This window comes from Drosophila biarmipes, chromosome 2L, assembly GCF_025231255.1.
Source record: "Drosophila biarmipes strain raj3 chromosome 2L, RU_DBia_V1.1, whole genome shotgun sequence".
NCBI lineage: Eukaryota > Metazoa > Arthropoda > Insecta > Diptera > Drosophilidae > Drosophila > Drosophila biarmipes.
Window position 1 is genome coordinate 1705500 of NC_066612.1, and position 23211 is coordinate 1728710.

General features: G+C 46.9%; 2 protein-coding genes across 4 annotated transcripts; one reads left to right on the forward strand and one right to left on the reverse strand.

Annotated features, from left to right (window-relative positions):
- Nucleotides 1–11517: 11517 nt before the first annotated feature.
- Nucleotides 11518–14034, forward strand: LOC108029125 (zinc finger protein 777). Its single transcript, XM_017101243.3, has 3 exons — nucleotides 11518–12241; nucleotides 12297–13233; nucleotides 13293–14034. Exons 1-3 carry the CDS (start codon nucleotides 11606–11608, stop codon nucleotides 13802–13804), a joined length of 2085 nt encoding a protein of 694 aa, XP_016956732.1. The 5' UTR covers nucleotides 11518–11605; the 3' UTR covers nucleotides 13805–14034.
- Nucleotides 14035–14040: 6 nt separating this feature from the next.
- Nucleotides 14041–22956, reverse strand: LOC108029126 (pneumococcal serine-rich repeat protein). 3 transcript variants are annotated; one of them, XM_017101245.3, is made up of 4 exons: nucleotides 22784–22956; nucleotides 17661–17748; nucleotides 17035–17363; nucleotides 14041–16948 (listed from the first exon to the last, which is right to left on the reverse strand). In XM_017101245.3, exons 2-4 carry the CDS (start codon nucleotides 17668–17670, stop codon nucleotides 16271–16273), a joined length of 1017 nt encoding a protein of 338 aa, XP_016956734.1. In that variant the 5' UTR covers nucleotides 17671–17748; nucleotides 22784–22956; the 3' UTR covers nucleotides 14041–16270. The 3 variants fall into 3 exon arrangements, with proteins under 3 accessions (XP_016956734.1, XP_043950006.1, XP_016956733.1); XM_044094071.2 differs by lacking the exon at nucleotides 22784–22956 and adding an exon at nucleotides 22314–22584; XM_017101244.3 differs by lacking the exon at nucleotides 22784–22956 and adding an exon at nucleotides 18786–19989.
- Nucleotides 22957–23211: the final 255 nt, after the last annotated feature.

Genomic DNA, 23211 nt, shown 5'->3' on the forward strand with positions numbered 1-23211 from the left:
AATGGCAGCGTAGGGGCAAAAGTAGGCAGCGCACTTTTGACGCAGTAGTCCAATTGCCGATGATAATGATGCACTCAGGGAGTCGGCGAAGTTAAAAGTGCCCGAAAGAGACGGGACCATGCCGGCCGAAAGAGACGGCTACAGGCTGTGGAAAAAGTAGGCGGCTAACAATTGTCGAGGCGGCAGGTTCAGTAACTATTCTTTCTCCGCAGAGCGCTTCTTTCTTTTCTAAGCGAGGGATAAATGAAGATTTGAACGCCTCGCTTTTCTCTGCGGCTTCCCTTTTCCCTCTTTTTTCCTTTTGGCCGAGCCACTAATTGAGTTGGAAATTTGTGTAGTTTTTTGCAAGTCGTAGCTGGAGATGAAAGGCGCTTTGCCGACTTTGACTCCGACTTTTCCCCGGTGAGCGCATCATTTTGACAGCCGCGACAAAACTAATTGATTTGTGAATTCCCTAAGCCGTCCAGAAAATCCCCAGATCCTGGACACACACATTGCAGTAATGGGTAATTCGATTATCAGACGCAAGCTGAAGATGGTATCTATGAGTTTTTTAAAAATTGTAGTATGCTAAATATAAAACGTCCTTTGAGTTTCAGCTGACTTATGTTAGTAACAGATATTTTTCAATTTATTAATTTTAAAGTGGTTGTATGTAAATATTTGCATCGTATTTCTATACATTTAAGCGAAAGTTGAGCGTTTTTAACCAAGAGTGGATATTGGAAGATGAACTGAACATTGCAATTCTTTCTAAAAAAAATATTTAAGATGAAATCGTTCCTCTGTGTCAGGAAAAAACCTTTTGGATGACTTTTAGTTTGACTTTGGCGTTTCTCCTTTCAGAGGATAATGCGGTAAGACGAATCGATTGGCGATTTGTGATCCTTGAGCGCACACCTTGAGCAAATCGAGCGTGGAGCAGACCGAGAGCATGTGGTCGCTGATTGGGTGATCAGGATGCGATCAGGACCACGCTGCTTGACATTATGGTTTCATTGCCAAAACCACACTTAGGCGTTGCCTTCACGAGCTTCACGCTTCGAAAGAGCGCTACGCCTGCCTCATTAGCCCACAAAAGCGGAGGAAAACTGAGGAAAACTAAGGGAAACTAAGGGAATCGCGGGAACTATGGGCAATGCATAAGCGAATTCCAAGTAGACACCGTGGCCACAGACAATGCGCATGTAATTTTCAATTAACGCCACAAGATCTCCCTCCTTCCTGGTTTCGTTCCACTGTGGGTGAGCATTGAGTCTCATAATTGATCGTAATGTGCGATATTCCTTTCGAGGGACCTCAGTTGTCAACAGGACTCGCTGCCATCCCGTCCTCGGAGACTGTCACATGGCCGGGCCTCGGGACACCAGCAGGATGCCTTCGGCATTTGTCGCGCTCAGCGAGTCGTCTTCTCGCCCTCGCCTCTGCCTTTCAGTCGCTCTGTCCTGTCGACAGGACATTCTGCACGCTCGGGACTTTATGGTCCCAACAATGGCCATGATCGATCTGTCGTTGCACTCCCGAGGAAAAAATGCACGGCCTTTTTTATGCATGCGAATCGCAGAGTTCTGTCACTAATCAGCTCCTTTCACTCGGGCACTTCTGCATAAGTCTCCGTTTATTGATAAGTCCGGTGTCAATCCCAGATTTTGAATGAATCCCGCTACTCGGCTTAGGTACAAGACCGGACTTAAGTTTACAGGGCCTTTATGATCTGGTTTCGCTCTGAGGGCTGCCAAGCCTGGTAGGTAGTGGGGAAATTGAGGAGTTTATTGGCAGCCAGGTAAGCATTTATTCAACACCTCCTTGTAAAAGAACCATAAAAACACATTACAGTATTGTCAGCACAAGAACACTGTGCAAGTTAATTGATATATTACTGGCAAAATAACGCATACAATACAGAAAGTAAATGATTTAACCGTTTGCTGATGTTAAACTTAAGTTGTCTTTATTAAAATTATAGGAATGTAGAGATAGAATAAAATATTCGATACAAGAACTTTTGAGGAAACTCCAGAAATGATCTAACAAATTTCAATTCCCCTTGAAGAGCTCATCATAAATATAGTTGTCAAATTTAATATTTCCAGCGATCCCATTTTCTCCTCTTCGAGGCGGCTAAAATTTGTTTTACTTTCCAACCATATGTGTCCAAGTTCCACTTAAGTAGAGTCGCCTCCCCCATATGGAAACAGCTGGAGATCGTAGCCAACCTCCTTTGACAACTTTATAGCCTAACGAGCTCAAAGGACCTCCAAGCGCACAGTCAACACCCACTATAATTGATCAGTTCCACACAGACGCATTGGACATAAAAAAAATATTTCGCATCCTTCGGGGGCGACTGCGACTTATTGATTAAGTTGTCCCTGCGGTTGGGACTGGAATGGCCAGACAGGATGCGTGAAAACCTGGAAGGATCCCTCGCCCGATAGCGGGGATCGAGTCATAAAGGGCAACTGGTTGCCATCCACCATTTCCCTTTTCCCAGTGCAGCTTGCCAGCCAGAACCAAACTGATTCGTCACGCAGATTTCGATACATTAAATGCAATCATTTGACAACAGGACGAAAATATTTTCATCCATTGTGTCCTAACAACTAGGATACGACTCTCTGTGTGTGTGTGCACTGGTATATGCCACATAAGGTATTCGAGAGCGAGCCTTTTGCAGGTTTCCACGGCAGTGGACTCCCCCCCAAAGCGTAGCAAATGCGTGATGAGGATGCCCTGTAGAGGATGTCTCGGGGGTTAGGTCCCATGCCTCACCGTATCTCTCCTTCCTGGGCGTGTGAAATCGGGGAACAACGCCTGGGAGCTGGCGATAATTGCTCGTTAGTAGCTGCACCATGTCCACGTCGGTTTTCGATCAGGGTCTATCCTCCATTCGGATTAGGCAGTCAGGATCAGAGGGAGACTGTACCAAACCCAGGGGATATATGCAGGGAATGCGGTTTATATGCGGTTTTATAAGGCAGTTCGTATATTTATTTAATATTTTTAAATGTTTAAATTTAGATGGAAATGGTTTTTTCATTGCTTTGAATTAAGATGTCAGGATCAGGTCAGATAACTCCCAGGATATGTGCAGGAAATTGCGGTTTTATATTATATATTATATTTTTAAATATTTTTGTTTATATGAAAAGTGGGTGTTTTGGATTTGCGGAGAATTGCGGTTTTATAGAGGATTCGTATATTTTTTTTTTGTATTTTTAAAAGTTTGATTTTTTTTTAAAAGGCATTTTACATTTATTCTAGTGCATTATTCTGATACATTTTATTCTTATATTTTGTAAGAAAAAGAGAAGATCATAAAATTACGTTTTCCCCTGCATATTTATAACCCTGCAAGTGAATACTTTTATTTTAACTGACAATCGTTGATATCGTAAAAATCATTTTCCATTTTCTAATGCTTTCATTAACAGCTTATATTTTTTATGCTTATCCTGTGCCTTTGTTGATTCACATTGACACCTCTGAGGAAACTCTCACCTCCACGATAATAAAATATTATCCTGCTGATCTCCCACTGATCTTGCCATATCGATTACAACGTCCTTTGCGCGAGGCAAGTTCCCCGAAAACCCATTAAACCGATTGTGCCAAATGTGACAACATAATCCACATAAAGTAGCCAAGGAGCCGACTATTCCGCTTTGATCTATATCGCCCTATCATCGCCGTCGTGATTTTCGTCTAATCTTGTGATTTTTGGGTGACAACATAATCGAGGCGAGATCGGCAGAGATCAGAGCAGCCGCATGTATCTTTTGCTGGGCAGGAGGACCAAAGGACACTCATTGTTCGAGACGTGCCGAAAGGTGGAAATAAGATGTCACCTGAAAAATGCAAGGAGCAGCCGCTCCTGGCCGAAATAAAAGGAGTTCGGAGTCCGACTTTGAAGTCATTGTTTTAGCTGCATTTTATCACATTGTCATTGCGGGTAGACCAGAAATATCGAAAAACCAGCCGCCGCCGCCGCCAACTAATGTCTCAATTATTTCTTGTTTTCGGCCTTTGGCTTTGACTTCTATTCTTTTCGGCCGCCTTGGGCCACGCCTTTTGGAAAATATGTGTACGAGGGAGGGGCAAGGCGTCCGCAGCGGGAGTCCTTGATTTATGCCTCGGCGATCCTTGATCCCGAGTCCTGTGGACGCAATCAAAGGAGAAATTCAAACAATATATAATCACCACAAATGGTCGCAGCGCGTGCAAAATGTTTGAGGAGTCGTCAGGATCGCATCCCCAACCACCACGAAAGCAAACCGAGCCAACGCACAATTAGGGAGCCAGAGAAGGAGACCCTCTGCTAAGCGGATTCTGCCTTAATAGTCTTAAAAAACGATTCCCTTTCGGGCTCTTGGCCTTATTGAAATGAGCAGCAGACGGCTCTTTGTGTTTTGGCCGGGACGTGTTAACACAGCAATTAACTTTTACAAGGGCGGCTAAGGAGCGGGAATTTATGTTCAACTTATGCGGCAACAGGACATGCAAGAGGATCTCCCCAAGGAGGAGATCTAACAGCTGGCAAATGTGGTGACCGGCGGTTGGGGAGGATCGCGAGATGATCGGTTTATGGACATTTTGGAATGTGCTTCGAGCTCAGGTGGGAGGATCGAAAGCGGAGAAGGGAGGGCAATATGAAATGTTAGTTTTTAGGTTTAAGGCTTACATTTTCCCAAACTCTTAATTAAATATGGGTGCTAGATTTTTTGTGTGACTTTTACCCTACAATGAGGCACTTTTTTTACAAACTCAAGAAGTCATTTGTTCAACATTTGACTATTTACTAGGTCGAATTTCCCACTTTCAATTAAACGACTTCCTTCCGGGGCACGTGAAAGTGTGTCAGCCCCACTCGCGGCTCACTTCCTCAGCTGCGGCAACTTCGCCGGGTTATGGCCGCAAAAACAAGTCAGATCGCACCTCGTTGGCATAATGACAAGATGGGAAAATGGAAATGCGTTTGCTCCTCGCCGCGCCACGTCAAATCGGTGACACTTTCTCATTAACACAAAAACAGGCGCAGGCGGTCAGAATTCGCTGACGTTTCGAGGCGCCTGCCTAGCTCCGGGCTAATGTCTGTGAGTCGGGGAAACCCGATACATGCGAGGAAAATGTGGGGAAGTGCACAGAAAATATAATTTTTAATGACTATAAGTATAAGATGGAAACAAGAAAAGGAAAATATAAGCTAATTCTTAAAGATTTTATTAAATTTAAAAGCTACAAAAACACGTTAATATTATTTTGAAGTCCCTGGAATATGAATATGCATCTTATCCGATGTTAAGGATGTATCTAGATCTTACTGTATTGAATTTTTTCTAATATTTTTCAGAACTTAAAAACACTTTTTTCCGTGTAGCCTGCACTGTGGACAAGAAACACATGCGGCAAGTGGAGTGTTTAGGCGTGGACGTGGCAACATCGCGCACCGAAAAGGAAACAAGAAGTGGGCAGTGCCGCCGATGTGTTCGAAAGTCGGTTAATTACAAGAAAACTCGAGGCATCCCCACGATCCGACATGGAAAAGGAGACACACACTTGAGGCTGACTGACTCACTCGGATTTCATGTGGCAAGGAATCGGGGAAATCGAAGACGAACGCGCAACATCAAAGGCCGCCAGCGACTTGTATGTTTTCATTGCTTCAAATTGGAAAATGTCTTGGCATCGAAAATATTTGGTTATCATTGGGTAAATACGTGAGGAAAAGCAGGAAAGATGGGAAGAAGCGGGAAAGCAGTGAGTCTATAAGGAGGAACTTGGGAACATTCCTGGGTAAATAGAAGGGATAATTGGTCCTTGCACTTGGAAAAATAACGCTTCTTTATGTTTTTTTAATTTTGTGGTTAAGGTTGAAATCGTTTTCTATACGATTTAAGAAATAATATATAAATATATAAAATAAATATGACTTTTTTAAATATTTTAAAATTGTTAGGATTTTATTTTCAGGACATATTGGATGGGCTGTGATGCCTCGGAAAATGCAGCGCACTTTGATATGTATAGTTTGAAGTGCTCAGCCTGGAAAGGTTTTTCCTCAGCTGACACAAGTCGAAGGTGTTTCTGCCCGAGACTCAGGTGCTGTTTTGATTTTGGAAAGCGACTGGCCGATGTCCCTTGTCCCGCTGGCCGAGGTGCCTCGGGCGGCAGCGGAGAGCGGAAGGTTAGTGTTAAATGCCGGCGATTTGCACCAGCAGTGCACCGGGGGAGGCAGCAGCAGATCTCGGAATGGGCCGGAGCCAGGGGGATCCACGCGGCAGGACGCGCTGCCTGCCTGCGAGATGATGAGCCTCGAGTAAGGAGGCCGGCACAAAGGACTTCCACTGGCACCCGCTGCTTGACATCCCGACGACAGCAAGCAGGCCAAACTCAGCTGCTGGTGTCTGGTAACTCGTGTTTCCCTGGGTTCCTCGGCACTCGTCCTTGGACGACGCGCAGCTCGTCCTTGAGGCGGGACAACGATGTGTGGCCAAAGTAAATGGCATATTTTGGCCTCTCCTGGTTAACCGTACGCAGTTTGGGCCGAAACTTTGGATCTAACGCAGAATTGTGGCCATACAGGGACCTTGGGCCGGAGTCCTTGGCAGGTCCTGTCGCGTTCGTTGGTCACAGTCACGACATGTTAACTAATCTCAAGTTTGCTGTTTGGTTTTTGGTTTTTCGGTCACCGCGGCAAGGTCGAATGGAGGTTGACTGCGAGTGACCTTAGTGATAATGGGATGTGTTGGTCAGGGTCCCTGGGCTTGTGTCCTTGCCAGCTATCATGTATTGGTTATTATTTTCAGCTCAAATAAAAGCCAAATTATAGAAAATGGGTCAATGACCAAACATCGATGCATATGATCCGTACACATCCCGTGGCGAGTCCTGAAACGGCTATCGAGCAATCTTTCGCTTTTCAGAACTCCAGCCCATTCGGTCTTTCAGGCTTTTATTTCCCTAGTATTTTTCACGGCTCAGTGGCCGCCGGAACAATCAAACTAATGGGACACCGCAAAAATAAAGGCTCGCAACCTCTTGTGTTGGTCAAATTCACTTCCACTTGATTACGCGCAAAGCTCAAATCTGTTGCGGAAATCATTTGATCGGAATTAATGCTCGAACAAAACATGTGAAAACTATCGCTCTGCGAGGCGGGGAATCACCTCGAGTCGCACAAAAATATATTTATTTTTCTTTGATTTTGCACTCGCAGTTCGGGCGCACAAATGTCGGAATATCCAGATACATTGGCGAAAAGGTAGAGCAGGGCGTGTGCAGGCCTGGCGGGTAGCTGGGTCGATTCCCTGGCTAAAAATGCCTAAGAAAGGGAAGCCCATTCGCAGAGCCCGAGTAAAGCGGGAGACTCTCTAATTAGTCTGGCGATTGAAGAGTGTTTTTGTATGGGGAAATTTCCTGCCCGAGGCACAAACACCTGTGCAATAAACCAAGTAATCATATTTTTAATAATAATTTTAGAAACAAGCGTAACCATATTATTTCAGAATGAAGAGGACTTGAAAATGTACGTCGCAGTAATCCTAAAAATTAAATACAATTAACATAAAATCTACAAAGCATCTGCCAATTTATTTAATCAAATGTATTATTTTATTTATTATTTATACAATACAAATTCATAATTTGGCTTCTTATTAATACTAGAAGTAAATTACTCAAGCTGTTAGGGTTTATCGAAAATATCAAGATCTGTGATGCAATAATCTCAACCATATCGGTACCCCTTAGAAAACATTTAGTAATCATAGTGATGATAATAACATGTGTACCATTTAGAGATCCCAGAAACTCCCCCCAGACATTAGCCTCATTATCCCCCACAAAGCGTCCTTTTTACCGGGGGGTGGGAAAATCAGATTGTGTCGCCACTTGTGCGTCGCCGCACTGCACTCAGCGAGGAGCTGAAGACCCGGACTCGGGGTAAAAAAGTGGCACGAGGCACGAGAGTCCCCTGCCCCCATGTGTCTTCTAAAACTACACACAAAAAGCGTCCTTTGGCAGGACACGATCTGGGCGATGCAAGTGAAAAACTGCCAGGGCACAGCACGTGACAATTGCGTCAACAGATTTTTCGCTGAGATGAGCACAAAATCGTTGGCAACAATGGCCCAACAGAAAGTAAAAAACGTGAACCAAGAAAGGGAGTGTGGCAGGAGGCAGGGGCGGTGGGGCGGGGGGGCTTTGGGGTTGTGGGTGTGGGTGTGGGAGGGGTTTCCCACCCCGGCCAGACGAAGTGCCAAGCCCCGCTGTTGTTGCCGTCTGCAGTTGTTGCTATTGACAATATTTACGCAGCAGCAGCACCAACAGGGAAATGGGAAAAGGGGGCTTGTGGGCGGGGCCAGGAAATCTGAGGGTGGGAGGGGGCTTCCCAGCCCCCAGGGCGAAGCTGTGGTGCCTGTCAGTCCTCTGTTTGTTTTTGCATTTGGCTACATTTTACAGCTTTTGTTTTATAATTTGGACCCGCAAGGCGACAAACTCGAGGAGGCAACAAAAAAGAAAGAGATTTAAAAAAGGAAAACCAGTTGAGGTCCTATAAGTTGCACAGGCCGGGAAATGTCACCCAAAAGGGGTAGATATTGTGGAACTGAAGCACAGTTTTAGAGGTGTGCAGCTTCGAAAACTGTTCTTGAAATCAACAGTTCACAGAAGTGTTATTTAAATGAAGTATCTATGTTTTGATAAACTAATTTTAAATTCTAAAATGGTTTATTGATGGGTAAATTAATTATTAATTATGTTTTATTTCTGAACAAAAATTAAGAATCATCCAGCTTGAACAGCCCAATATACCCCCTGCGTTGCTGGGTATCTGCGGCTCTCTTCAGCGATCGAACCGCTCTTGATGAGGCTCCTTCCGCTTCCTCTTTTTGCGGCGAGCAACTCGAGTCTGCGGTAGGTTGGTCCTGCTGCCGGGCCGTGGTCCTGCGCGCCGGCTCCGTGTGGTTGGGAGGTGGTTTCCCCTGCCTCCGAGTGGGGGGCTGCGACTGCTTCCGAGGAGGAGGAAGTCGGAGGAGGGTCCGTGGCACCGCAGTACGTGACGAAGAACAAAAGAAGGCACTTGGGCACTTGCATGCTTCCTGCCCTGCCTCGGAGGGCGGAGGTCCTGTGCTGTGTTTTTTACAAAAACTTACTTGCTGCTGCTTTTGTTGTATCCACAAAAAAGCACGCTTATGATAATAATGGCATTGTGAGGCAAGTAATAATGTACAAAATGTTGACAGCCGCAGTCTTTTTTGCTGCCTCCCCGAGCTGCGCACACTTGTCTAACGAGCTGGAGGCGGATGGTTACAGAAATCAAGTGGGGAATATGTGGAAAAGTTTGCGAAAGGAAAGTTTTGGCTTAGCTTCCTTATTATGTGTCGTAAAGACAGAAAAAAGGACGGAGAATATCACAGTCTTTGCGATGTTCCCAAAAATCATTCCCAGAAAGTAACCATGGCAATCGCATTTACCCAGGCAGGTTGATACTTTTATTATTTCGCCAAAGGAAAATATTGACTTTTCATATTTGCAAAAAATATTTGAAAACCACAAAGAGAGGTTCCTGTTTATTTATACAGAATTTGGGAATACTGTAAACCAAAAACAAACAAAAATTGCTTGGTAGCTCGCAAAATAAACACACAGGCAGTAATCCAAAGGTGCAGGGGCAGGTAGCACTGCATCTATGAGGCATGGAACTTGGGCTCTGGAGGGCAGCTGGTGGGCGTTGCTAATGTGTGAGCCAAAAAGCAAACAATTTGCATTTCCCCCTAATGAAAGAACAATATTTATGCGGCCCACAAAAATATCACAATTGAAAGGCAGGACAAAAGTGTGCACGGCAAATGAAACTATCTGCATATCTTTCTTATAATTTCTAGATATTTAAATGTAACTATTCCCCAGCAAATAAGCTGTGGCCATACTGAAAAGCCCAAATTATGGTGTCCCATTTGGGAACTCCCCGCTGCTCCAGAAACCAATTGGTTGGCCCATAAAGTTCGACAACAAACACTCCCACTACAAATTAACACTCATACACAGTCCGCACTCTGAAGGGGCGCATAATCCCAGCGGCTCCCAGCCCCATATGGCCGCAAACAGGAAGCTAATCCTGCTCAGTGATATATCAACATATTTATGGTAAACGGATCAGAGGGCTTGGGCCCGCGGAGCAGGGAATGCGGGGGCGCCCATGCCCATATGGTCCCCTCGGTATTTTTAGGCCCGACTTCAAGTGGCGACTACCGCAAAAGTCCATAAAATTTTATGAACACTCTTTTCGAGCAGTTTATGTGACGAGCCCCGGCTGCTCAGCACTTCGCCCCAAAACGCCGATAATGTTTAATAAACAATTATTAGACAATCCGCATATTTCGTGGCCTTGCAGCTTTTTGATCTCCACTTCCACTGACTCGCCGAAAGGGGTGTGAAAATAAATACCAAGCGGCTTTGCTGGGACCGAGTCGGATAATTACGCACACGAATTCCCATGAATCATAACACTAACAATGGAGTCCCTTGAGGAATCCGTCAGGAATCACCTCAGACGGTGCGATTGACAAGTCACGGGGCGAAGTTCGAGAGTCGAGACCAAATGCACTTTGATGTAGGACGAACTCCACGGCGATGGGGAGTCGCTTTGAATCATAACAGGCACTTACTGATGCTCGGGAAATCTAAACGTTAATAAAATAATTAAATAATAAGTACGTTTTTAAAATCTCTTTCAAGGAAGGAAGCGGTTCAAGAACCGCTGTCCAATCCGGAGAGACTTCAACAGGAAATCCTGGCTAAGTTGAGTTAAAGCCCGTCCTCAGGCCGCGTCCCGATGGATGCCCATCATGTTCGAGCAGCCCTGCGACCCGTCCAAGACCACATAGCCAATCTCATGGAGGCACAGAAAATGCAAGCCTTTGCCCAGAGCGCAGACAGATTCGGAGGACTTTGAGAAGGAAACATTGGCGATACTTGGCAGCATTGCCCAAATTAGGAAGAGGCTGGGCATCATTGGGCTCAAAATGGCACCTGCCAGTATTCGAGAAAGTCGACTTCAGATACTTTCGCGTGGAGCATAGTGACGACAGAAGCTGGCAAACTGCCAAGCAGGCCTGCCGCCAGAAAGGAGGATATCTGGCCGTCTTCCTGGATGAACATGAGTTCGAGGCCCTGAGAAACTCGGAACTCGGGGCCCAAGAGTACTGGCTGGGCCTCAACCTTCGGCGCATGGGTTCCCCAATACGACAAGGGCTACTTCAACTGCATCACCAAAGGATAAGGATACGCAATGAAAGTGGCACCATCATGTTTCGAACCAAACTTTGTAGGTTATCGTGGCGAATAACCACTCACACTTTTTGAATCTCCCGCCTAAGCAGAGACACAACCCAAAGTACCGCCAGCTGCCGAACTCTCCAAACAGCTGATGCGTCCGCGACACCACGTAGAATACATGCGAGTTACACGCGCTTTTCGTGTACCCTACGTGCTGCTGCCAATCGAAAACATTTGCCATCACTAAAAGGAAGAATAACAATGAAGAACGAAGACTAGCGAAATTCAGTATTATTGTTTTGGCTAGAGATCAGCAAAGGGGTAAGCCATGTGGGAGCAGCCGAACTTCATCATCGACCTCATCGACCACACGTACAAGTCGGAGGGGCCCACCAACCTGAGCACGAATCCCAGCGCCGGGAGCTCCGAGGGCGGAGTGGGCTACGTGGAGAAGGAGTCGCTGACGCCGGAGCTGAACTTCCACAACACCATCTTCCAGTTCGTGGACAAGGCGTCGCCGGAGAACGATGTGGTGCCCAGCCACCACCAGCAGGACGCCCAGCCCACCTTTCCGGCCCTGGCCATCGAGCCCACCGTGCCCATCGACGTCGCCGCGGGCCTCCACGAGGAGGAGGACCTGCTCTACGCCCACAACAACGCGTCCTGCAATGCGAACGCCCGCAAGGTGCTGCCCCACAAGAAGCGCATCTCGCGGAAGCTCAAGGGCAACATAGAGGCCGACCTGGAGCACCACCACCAGCACAAGCACGCCCAGGACGTGGCTCCCTCGTACTCCTGCGAGATCTGCGGCTACGCGGTCCACACCCAGCTGGACTTCTTCGCCCACCTCAAGCAGCACTACGAACCCACCGCTCTGGAGCAGCGCCTGGTCGTCCAGGATCCCCAGCAGCAGCAGCAGCAGAAGGAGCCGCTGGACATGTGCGGACTGTCTGCCCAGGATAAGGTAAGCCGGCCTGTCCGTGTCTTAGACTCTTAGTAGACTTCTTGTTCTCCCAAAGCTGCAACAGGAGCAGGCCAAACTGGACCAGGTCTTCCACGACGTGCAGCTGAACTTCGAGAACTTCCACAACATCACCCACCATGTGGACGCTGTGGCCAACGTGGGTGTCAACATGGACAAGCTGAGTCCCGTGGTGGTCAACAGCAACAGCACACCGAATTCCGGGCCCGTGGTCGACGACGTGGAGTTCAGCGACACGGAGGACATGCTCGAGGGTATTCGGAATGTGGTGGACAAGGTCTCGATAGAGGACACCTGCGACGAGCTGGTGGACCTGGAACTAACCTCCAGCGGGATGACGGCGCCCTGGTTCAACAACAACTTCAGGGACATCACATTTCCGGCTCTCCTGCTGCCGGGAGAACCGCCGCCAGCCCCTGCAGAGCAGGCCACGCCGCTGCTGAAGGAGAATCCCCATGAAAGCGAGCACTTGGCCCTGGACTTCCTCAGTCCCGAAAAGGAAGAAGCTCAGATTGATGCAAAAATGGAGAAATCTCTGTCGAAGGCGGGCGAATCAAATGAGCAGCAAACCCTGTTGGTTGCCCCAGCAGCCTGCCAGACGCCACCGCCTCAGTCTGCTCCTCCACCCAATTCCTCCATCGAGCAGCTGCGCCGATCTCCCCTGGAGATAAATGAAGCCTTCAAACTGGAGGAGGACGATATGACGGACAGCCGACCAGCCTCGCCCTTCGAAGATGCAGACGCCGAGGGTGGGGAGAGCTTCTCGGCGGAGGGACTGGACACGAGCCTAGCCGAGGAGACGCTGGCCAAGGCGAGGAGGAAACACTTCTGCGACAAGTGCAACCGGGACTTCAACTCGTACAACGCCCTCAAGTACCATCAGTACACGCACAACCAGCAGAGATCCCACAAGTGCGACAGCTGCGAGAGATCCTTCTACACACAGAGTGCCCTGAAGGCGCACGAAAGGACGCGTGAGTACAGTTCGAAATCTGCCAGAGATGACCAACTTATCCCTGATCCCTAACCACAGATTCCAGCGTAAAGCCCTTCAAGTGCGAGAAGTGCGACTTTAAGTTCCGGCAGTGGGGCGACCTTAAGTACCACATCATATCGCGCCACAGCGACATCAAAGCCCACATGTGCGAGTTCTGCGGCAAGAGTTTCTCTCGGAGGTACTCCCTGGTCTTGCACCGCAGGATCCACACCAGGGAACTGAACTACGCCTGCCAGCACTGCGACAAAACCTTCCGGGCCAGCTCGTACCTGCTCAGCCACATTAAAGTGCACACTGGGGAGCGGCCGTACGAGTGCTCCATCTGCGAGAAGAAGTTCCGGGTCTCGGGCGACCTCAAGCGGCACTCACGGATCCACGACCCGGGCAGAGCCAGTCAAGGACCTGCGGAGAAGGTCAGAAAGAGGAAGGCGGCTGCCAACAACGCTCCAGTGCCAGTCGAGGGGGAGCCCAAGGCGGCCACCAACACCCAACACAATAAGTCTGACGCCATGCGCGACCCAACCGGGCAGGAAGTCCTGGGCTTATAGCCATGCTGTGCCAAGGTTTCATCAAAGTAAGATAGTTAAGATAGTTAGTTCTCCGTTGTACGCATTTTGTACGATCCGCGAGTGTAAATAGGAACTCGGAACTAGTGGGTAGGAGGCAGGAGCTACACGCTTGTGTTTGTAAAGCTAAGAAGGGATCGTAGTTGCGCCCCAAGCTTAGGGGTAATAAACCTGTGAATTCAAAGGGTTGTGCGGATGGAATCATTTTCAAAGACCAGTTCTTCTATTGCAGAGCATTTCTTTATTATTTTCATGTTTTCCTCTTGTCATCTTCATTTCGTTTTTTCCCAAATTGGTTTTTCTTGCTTGCTTCTCTTTTTGCACTTGTACCGTTCGTCGACTTAATTGTTAATGAGTAAGTATATATTAAATATATTTTGTTATTAATTATGTAACTATGTACAACACAAGTGTTTGGGCGCCTGTCAGCGGGCCCGAAACGCAATGAAATCTTTGTATTCTTGTTTACAACATAATTTGTTCTCCTTCCCAATCGCTTCTGTTTCGTTTCTTTTCCCAAAAATATTCAACTAAACGCCCCGCAGCCTTGCGTTCCGTAGATTTGTGTGTTCGTTAGCCGTTCTCACAGTACTTTCCACCGCCTTAGAGCCTACGAACTAAAATCCTAGTAATGGTTGCTCCACCAGCTCCCCATCCTTCCACGCCTTAACCTGCGCTCAGTCCATGATATCCTCCGCTCCCCGAGCGTCACACGTATATAATATAATTCATCTGTTCGATCCCTCCTGGCCTCTGACCCCGCCTCGGCTTCTGCTTAGTTAATTAAAAATTACGAAAACTGCATTCCTAGTCTCAGTGTCTCAGTATCAATCTGCACTGCGCGTCGCCCAGCCTGATCCCGACCTCGGTCCATCGGTCCCCGCTCCCATCCTAAGTATTCTTGGTGTCTTGGTGTCTTGGTGGTGTGGATTATGCTGCTTGGTAGGTTGAAGTGTCGAGTGTCTCTGGTGTGGTTTTGTGGGGCGATGAGGTGGCCACTGAAGAAATGAGCCGGGTACCAAAAAGGTGGCCTGCTTCCGGAGGAAACTGAAATTCCGCCTGCCTCCGCTAGTGAGTACGACTAAATTAGCATTACACTGGCTTGCTGCTTGGCTTCACTTAAAAGTTTACGCTGTTTACTCTTGCTTGGCTATGGTTGCACACATTTACTGATTTTAAGTTTCTTTTGGTTTTTATTGAATTGAATATGGGTTACTTGCTGCGATGACTCGCTTTTCGTTTGGTTTCTTCATTACTCGACAAAGAAGGGCATAAATACGCTTGACTAACACACATATGAGCTGGCAAACCTCTCCAATCGTAGTCTCATCGATCAATCAGTCAATCATGTGGGTGCGCCCGGCACCCAAGCCGGCGGGAGACGCAGTGCCTCCTGTTCAGCTGGGATGCCGGGCCAGAACTAAACCTCAATCGTATGCATGAATCTTGATGGCAGCTTTTTGGTTTGTGGTTTGTGGTTTGTCGTTTCTCTTAGTTGTGGATAAATTGAATATTGTTTATAAAATAGCTCGCTATTAAACACATAATTTAACTGCCTTCGCCTGTCGCTGCGGCAGCTTTCTTCAGGCCCCCGTCCCCATACAAAAGGTTTGTTTGCTTGTCCTCGTGTTGTTCCAGTTGCTATTGTTGCTTCACATTGTTGCTGTTGCTGCTGCTGCTTCTGCGTCCCAAGTGCGTGCCACACTTTCCCGCCTTGCCCCCACTTCCGCCCACTGCTCGGCCCAGCTTTCTTCGTCTCATAGAAATATAATCTTCTGCTTTTCAAGTTTGAGTCTTCTGCCACATCACCACAGGTGCTTTTCGTCGGCTTAAAAACTAAAGTACATTCTACTCGCTTCTCGGTTCCCCCCTCGATGGCATGCCAATTCTTCAAAAGTTTTTGGTTTATCCCACTCAAATACAATATGTACAGTTCACAGTCTCCCTGGCTGGCTCCCTACCGTCCAGTCGCTGCACCCAGAGCACTCCTTAACTTATTTTTAATCAACTTTGTGATCCTCCTGCCATACGGCCTCCTCCCCTCGCACCCTCGATCCTTTGCCCTCCCGAGCTCCTTTAAATCTATTGGGTTGCTTCAACGTTCGATCCGCATTACAGTGTTTGCTTGTTACAGTTTTTCGGTTTAAAATTGTGAAAAAATAGCTGCATCTATTGTAAATTTTAGGTTTCTCTTGGTTTGTTGGTTGCGTTAAAACTGGAATTACCTTTAGATTTATATAATTTGATTTGGTGATATCCTCCTCCGCTGCCTGAATCTGAATCTCGAATCTGCTGCTGCTGCTGCTCCTGTCGTGCTCCGAGCACAGGTGCAGCTTGGTTCGTATAAAAGTCTTTGATTTGCCCCCGTTCCCGCAGACCGTCCACCTGCCCGTCCTACTCCCACGGATTGCGGACCTTCCGACTCCTCCGGCTGCCCGGGTGTTAGCATTAGAGACTAACCTGCTGCATCTTATCAAAATCTAAACACGGCCGATGCGGTCGCTGCAGTCTCTGGGTGGCGACGGCGGTGACGTTGGCAGCGTTGTGTGTCGTTGTTGTTGCTGTTGCGGCGGCTGACGCAGATGCGGATGCGGATGCGGATGATGGTGGCGACGTGGTGGTGGCATTGCTGCTGGGTCGCCGCCTGGGCGAGATGGCGCAGTGGAACAGTTTCGCCGGCGGACTGACCGAGCGCACCTCCATGTCCAGTCCGGTGGTGCTGGCCGGACTGCTCCGCGAGCTGTTGTAGTGGAAACTGTACTTCGGCTGCGGCTGGTAGATGTGGTGGCTGCTGTTGCTCATCTTCAGCGAGCTGCTGCACGCCTTGATCACACTCGGCTCGTTCTCGTTGCCGCCGTTTCCGGTTCCCGTTCCGGTGGCCGCGCCAATCTTGGCACACTTGCCGCCGTTGCCGCCGCCGCCACCGCCACCGCCGTTGTCGCCGTTCTCCTCGTTTACACTATTATCACATAATTTAATATTTTCGATGCCACATCGGGCCTCCGATAATATCAGTGGCGTTGTGGAGCGGAACATCATATGGCTACGATTTGGCTTGAACGCCTCCAATGGCGGCGATGTGCGAAAATTCACGGGCGTCAAGATCGGCTCCAGCGAGTTGCGCAACTGTGGTGGGGCGAGGAGATGTAGCATTAAAAATAGTGTTACGTTAAAGGGCCCAGAGCCCGCCCGACCGTGCCCCCGGAACCCACCTCGTCGTCGGAGCTGTGGGCCAGCGACCGCTTGCGGTTCTCCACCATCAGCGTGGAGCTGGAGCGCTTCGAGTTGGAGGTGGTGGCCCGCTCCTCGTAGGGCGCCTCCGTGTCCAGCGAGGAAGTGCACCCGCGGTTCGAGATTCGGGAGGCGCACGAGGAGCCCGTGGCCGCCGTTCCGCCGGAGTGCTGACCCGCCTGCGAGGACGGCCCGTTGATCACCTCCAGCTCCTCCTCGGAGCTGTGCTGGTCGTACATGAGATGGGCACAGGAGGACGTCTGCTGGTGACACATCATTTCAGGAGCGATTGGTTTTTGGCCAGCAACACCTGTGCGAAAGGATGGGGACATCCGTCTTATTAGCGTGGTTCTGTTAACTTTCTGATATTTTCAAAACCCATCAAGCAATTCAGAAACAGTGTGATTTTTAAAGTTGAAAAAGTATTAAAAAACAATACAGAAAATGGGTTTCAAACAAGAGGCTCCGAAACTAGTTTTAAAATAAGAAATATCAAAATCGTTGTTACTTCTTGGGCCTCTTAATATGTAAACCAAAAACCTGATCGTGTCAGTTTCGAAATAGTTTCAAAATCTGTCTCGAACCTGCACTGCCGTTTGGCACTTACTAGTTTCCATTTCCACGTCTAAGTGACGTTGGTTTTCCACATCGAGGAGTTCACCATCAGATTCTGTGCCAGAGTCATTCGATTCACGCTGCGGGAGGAGAGGGGATTTTTATGGTTAAATAAGTTAACAACAGCGAAAATTTAGTCTCAAAATACCAATTAATAAAACTGTAATTGGGCAAAACCAGAAATTTGTTCTAAAAGATACCATTTGAAATGCCCAAACCGATGTTTCTCTTAGATATTTTCAGACTTTTTCAAAAGTATTCATTTCTTGAAGTGTTCAAAAACAGTCTTATAATAATTTCAAAAATGCATTTTTCAAAAAATTCAAAAGTTTTGCCCTTTTTTTTATTTTAAAACGCAAAGGAGGGGGAGATTTTTATGGTTAAATAAGTTAACTACAACGAAAGATTAGTCTCAAAAATACCAATAAATACAAAATTTGTTCTAAAAGATACACTTTTGAAATGCCCAAACTTATGTTTCTCTTAGATATTTTCAGACTTTTTCAAAAGTATTCATTTCTTGAAGTGTTCAAAAACAGTCTTATAATAATTTAAAAAATGCATTTTTCAAAAAATTCAAAAGTTTTGCCCTTTTTTTATTTTAAAACGCAAAGGAGGGGGAGATTTTTATGGTTAAATAAGTTAACTACAACGAAAGATTAGTCTCAAAAATACCAATAAATAAAAAATTTGTTCTAAAAGATACACTTTTGAAATGCCCAAGCTGATGTTTCTCTTAGATATTTTCAAACTTTTTCAAAAGTATTCATTCCTTGAAGTGTTTAAAACAGTCTTATAATAATTTAAAAAATGCATTTTTCAAAAAATTCAAAAGTTTTGCCCTTTTTTTTGTTTTAAAACGCAAAGGAGGGGGAGATTTTTATGGTTAAATAAGTTAACTACAACGAAAGATTAGTCTCAAAAATACCAATAAATAAAAAATTTGTTCTAAAAGATACACTTTTGAAATGCCCAAGCTGATGTTTCTCTTAGATATTTTCAAACTTTTTCAAAAGTATTCATTCCTTGAAGTGTTTAAAAACAGTCTTAAAATAATTTAAAAAATGCACTTTTCAAAAAATTTAAGTTTTCAATTTTTTTATTTTAAAACGCACACCTTTTTACGCATAAAATTTTTGGATGCCCTTAGTGTGTTTTCTCGATTCTTCTGCCTGACAAACTTTATCATGGTTTCCTGCTTTGGCCTTTATTCGCTCCACAGCCTCACGCACACTGCGACAACGATGCACCCACGCAGCGCACACACACGCGGAGGAGAAAACTTACTACGACGCCGCAGTCGCAGTCGGCGTCGCGGTCGCGGTCGGCGTTTTCTGCTCCTCCTTCTGCTTCTCCTTCGCCTGCGTTTCCCACTACTATTACTACATACTACTGACTTCTCGCCGTTGCGCCTTGCACGCCGTTTCTATTTATACTCCTCCGCATGTATTTTTGTTTGTTATTTTTACGCGCTGCTTCGCTTGGCGATTCTTGGCTCTCCGCTCTCTCCACGCGCGTGTAAGGTGTAAGCGGCGCTTCCCTTTGTGCAAAAATGTCAGTTTACGTGCTCTCTCCCGCTCTCGCTCTCTCCCTCTCTTCGGTTGTAAATCGGTAGTTAACGCGTAACAGGAGCGGTTAGAGGGCCTTGCAACTAACAGGACCTTTTAGTTTAAACATTTTCTCTTTAGTACTTCAATTCTTACCCGGTAACAACCGGATTTTGGTAAATATTTCGCACTTTGAATTTGGGGTTTGAGCTTCGTAGGGCGAGTGGCAACCTCTCTTCCTGCAATCTCTTTCGCGCACAGTGGTCCCTCCGCGTAGTACTCAAAACACCCGAACTCAAATCCCGAACGGACACCTTTCGCCGTAACTTATACAGCACGGAATTATCGATTTTTTTTGGCACGGCCACGGAAACGGAGACCAGACGACGCGAAATCGGCAAATAAAAAAGCAGGCGCACCCGCACCACCAACGGGTTAAGCAGTGCTCTTTTGGCCTTTTAACCCATCGAAAATGGGCCTTTTAACACTCCTTGGGCTCGGACTGGGCACTCTTCCCCGACGCCTTGTTGTTTTTCTGCCGCTGCGGTTGTGCAACGTTCGGATCCGCCTACGCCTGCTGGCCGTGCTGGTTACTACGGCGTTACTGTGTGTATCGGGTGTGTATCGGGTGTATATCGCATGCAGCTCGCCGCCCGTCGCCGGCTAACGTTGCGCTCCAACTGAAAACCCATTGCGTCCACAATGTGGCAAGGCAACACTGTTGTCTCCAACGTCTCTGAGAATCTCTGCGCGGGCGCTGGAGAGAGACCACCGAGCCCCGTTCCCCGACTGATTCTCCACTGCGTGCAACCCACGGTTCACTCCTGACTTGCAGTTCCAGGGTTACCAGGTGAACGGGGAGAAACCACGAAAATTCATAATAAAAAAATTGTTTTCAAATTAAGATTTTTTTAAATAAAAAAAATATTTTGAAAGCCCTACACCGTCTGAAATGGATTGCAGTTCCAAGTGAGAGGGGAGATACGAGCAAACTTTCATAATAAAAAAATTGCTTAAAACATGCAAACATATTTTAAAGATTTCTTTAAATAAAAAAATTGTTTTGAAAGCTTTACACCGTCTGAAATCGATTGCAGTTATAGAATAATTGTAAAGGTTGCGTTAAACGACAAAAGTTTAAAACAAAATCCATAAACTACAAGCCAGTCGACAGCCTTCGGGTCCCGATCCTATTGCACAACAATGTAAGTCTTGTTAAATTGCAAAAGTTGCACACTAATTGATTGTGGATAATGGGCGTGTAGTAATTAGCCGAGCAAAATTAACATTCCCTGCAAATTTCTTTGGCTGATTTTCTCTTGTGCGCAGCTGTTTTCCCATTCATTGAATTCCTCGCCCATTCCCACCCAACAATTGCGAAAACTGCGTGTGCCTGGCAACCCTGGCCGCACTCACAAAGTGCACTTACTACTTGGATGCGATGCCCGTGTGGGCGCCCATGGAAAATTGGGGGCGTGGGGGCCTGACGTAGTGCTGCGCGCTTTTGTACATGCGCGCTCAGCTCGTGCCTCCAACAACGACGGAGAAGGTGCCGAACAAAAGTTTAGGGGCTTATTTCGGAAGTTCGACAGCCGACAAGTAAAGATTCGTTCGGAATTTAATTTGCCATCCAAATTTCACCAAACTGAGTGGCTAATATAAAGTTCGCTGGGTTATAACATATAATAATATATAAAAACATATAATTTTGCGCACATTCCGTTGTATAGCCGTTACTCATCTTGTAGTTCTTATCATCTTTGCTTTTACCAGAGTTTTTCTTTCAGAGCCTGTTAGAGACTGGCACCAGCCTTATCGTTTCATAAGAAATTTTGTAGCAGAACTGAGGCCGACTTTAGAAACCGAATTTAAATTCAGTCAAATTTGGACACTCGCTGAGCTTACACACAAACAATGCTTAAGTTAAAAAGTTCCTTGTTGTGCCTTATAATTGTAATGGGTGTTTATGGATATCCGGCTCGCTCCGAGCTCCCAGGATCTGTTGTATGATAATATTTCGAATTTAAAGCAAAGCTTGGATACCCGAATGGAAGCGCTAGTAAGAATAGCTTCGTCCTTGGAGTCAAGCAAGGCACCGTGTCAGAGCCCCAGAGCGCCCCTCGAGGTCACAGGATCTGGGCCCCTGTTTGATGACGTGAGAAACATCAAGCTCATGCTGGGGAACCAAGAAAGAACCTTGAATAATTTCATAGATACGAAATTAGACAGAATGCAAGATCAGCTGGTGACAACAGTGAAGAACGCAACGGAAGGACAATTGGCAGACATAAAGGATTTCCTTGCCAGGCACGCAACTCCTGTTGCGGCAAAGGCAGTAAAGATACCTCCGCTATTTCGGACGATCGGTTCTAGACATTTCTATATCGAAAGTAATGCCAAGAAAAATTGGCGAGATTCCCAGAGCGCCTGCCGTTCCTCAAAGCGTTCAGGAATGGAAGTTAATAGAAGGTGAACTCAGTCACCAAATACCTGGTTTTTACTGGCTTGAAAGGAAGTTACTAAATGGTGACACTAACAACTTTCATCTTGTCACTGGTGACTGGCATGAAAAACATCATTTTGTTTGCCAACTAGAAGATGAAGGTTAAGAAAGGAAATGAAATTGTGACTGCTTTGGTTGGTAATTCGCATTCGTAATGCTCCAAAATGGGGTCGGCCTGCAGTTTCGTCGCGCACCTTCCCCCACACGGAAGAAGAAGCAGCTGGAGCGGGCAGGTTCCTACACCGATTCCTGTGGATATGTGCCTATATGTCCACGACTATGGGTTGCAACGCGTGGCAGCAACAGGGGAGGGTGGAGCGAGAGGGGCAGCCGAGGGGGGGCCACGCAAGGAAGGGAAGTAAAACGAAGCGTGCGAAAGCCGTTGCAACGATGATATGGGAAATTGCAGCCGCTTTTCGCCACCGAATGTGGAAGACATGGAAAACTACGCACGAACTGGTTTTTCGGCTGCTCGGGGCAGCTTTTCGAAAATGTATTTTCTTTCTTCGAATTTTTTGTTGCTTGGTTCGTTTGGTAAAAAGTGTCACTTGGCAAAAGCTAGTAAGAATCGATTACCTTCAAATTGTAAACTTACTTTCTAAGAACTTGGCTTTTGTTTCGCATATTTTAAGTGTTTTTTATTCAACTGTAAGCCTATTTGAATTTCTTTTCTTTTGTTGTTCATAAACTTCTTCACTTTTGGCACTTTTTGCAACTCCCTCGTGAGCTTTTCAATCTGCTTTCAATTTTACGCGGAAAATTTTACTACGAGTCTACGTGCCACAAACACAAGCGCACACATCGCTGTCTCGCTCCCCCGCGGTCCAAGTACTTTTGTTCCATTCATACCACACACACACGCGCGAGGCCGCTCTCCGTCTCTTTTGCGCCCGCTGGAGAGGGAGAGCGTCTGACGTAGGTGGGCGGTGGGCGGTGGGAGGTGGGCGCAGCGGGGGTGGCGCGGTGGTGCTGCTGGTGCTGGTGGTGCAGCCTTCAGCTTGAGTTCTAAATTTAGCACTTGCAACTTCAGCAGGACCTCTCTCTCGCACCGCGTCGGAAACTTACTTGATTCGCCCGCTCTCCTCTGCCTATCTCCGCCTCCCTGCTCGGCCGTCGGCTTTCCCTTTGTTTAATCACAAAATGGTTTGTTTATTAGTTGTGGGCTGCCTGTTTGTGTGCCTCTTTGGTTGCGGAAATGCAGGAAAAGCAGCGGAAAAGCGGACCAGCGACGGCGAGTGAAAAGCGATGAATGGCGCTTACTACAGAAATCAAACAGCACGCGACGAGTTTTTGGAGAATTGACTAAACAAGCGCTGAAAGAGAGCGCGGGCACGCGCACTCCCTCTCACTCTCACTTTCCCTCCCGCAACCCCACACACGCGCCAGTGCAGACAGTCCAGCCTTTTTCCCGCACTCTCTGCTTTCCTAGCTTGAAGGTCAAAAGAGGTTCTATTTTCCCATACGAGATCGTTTATTTTCAGGTTTACCCATCA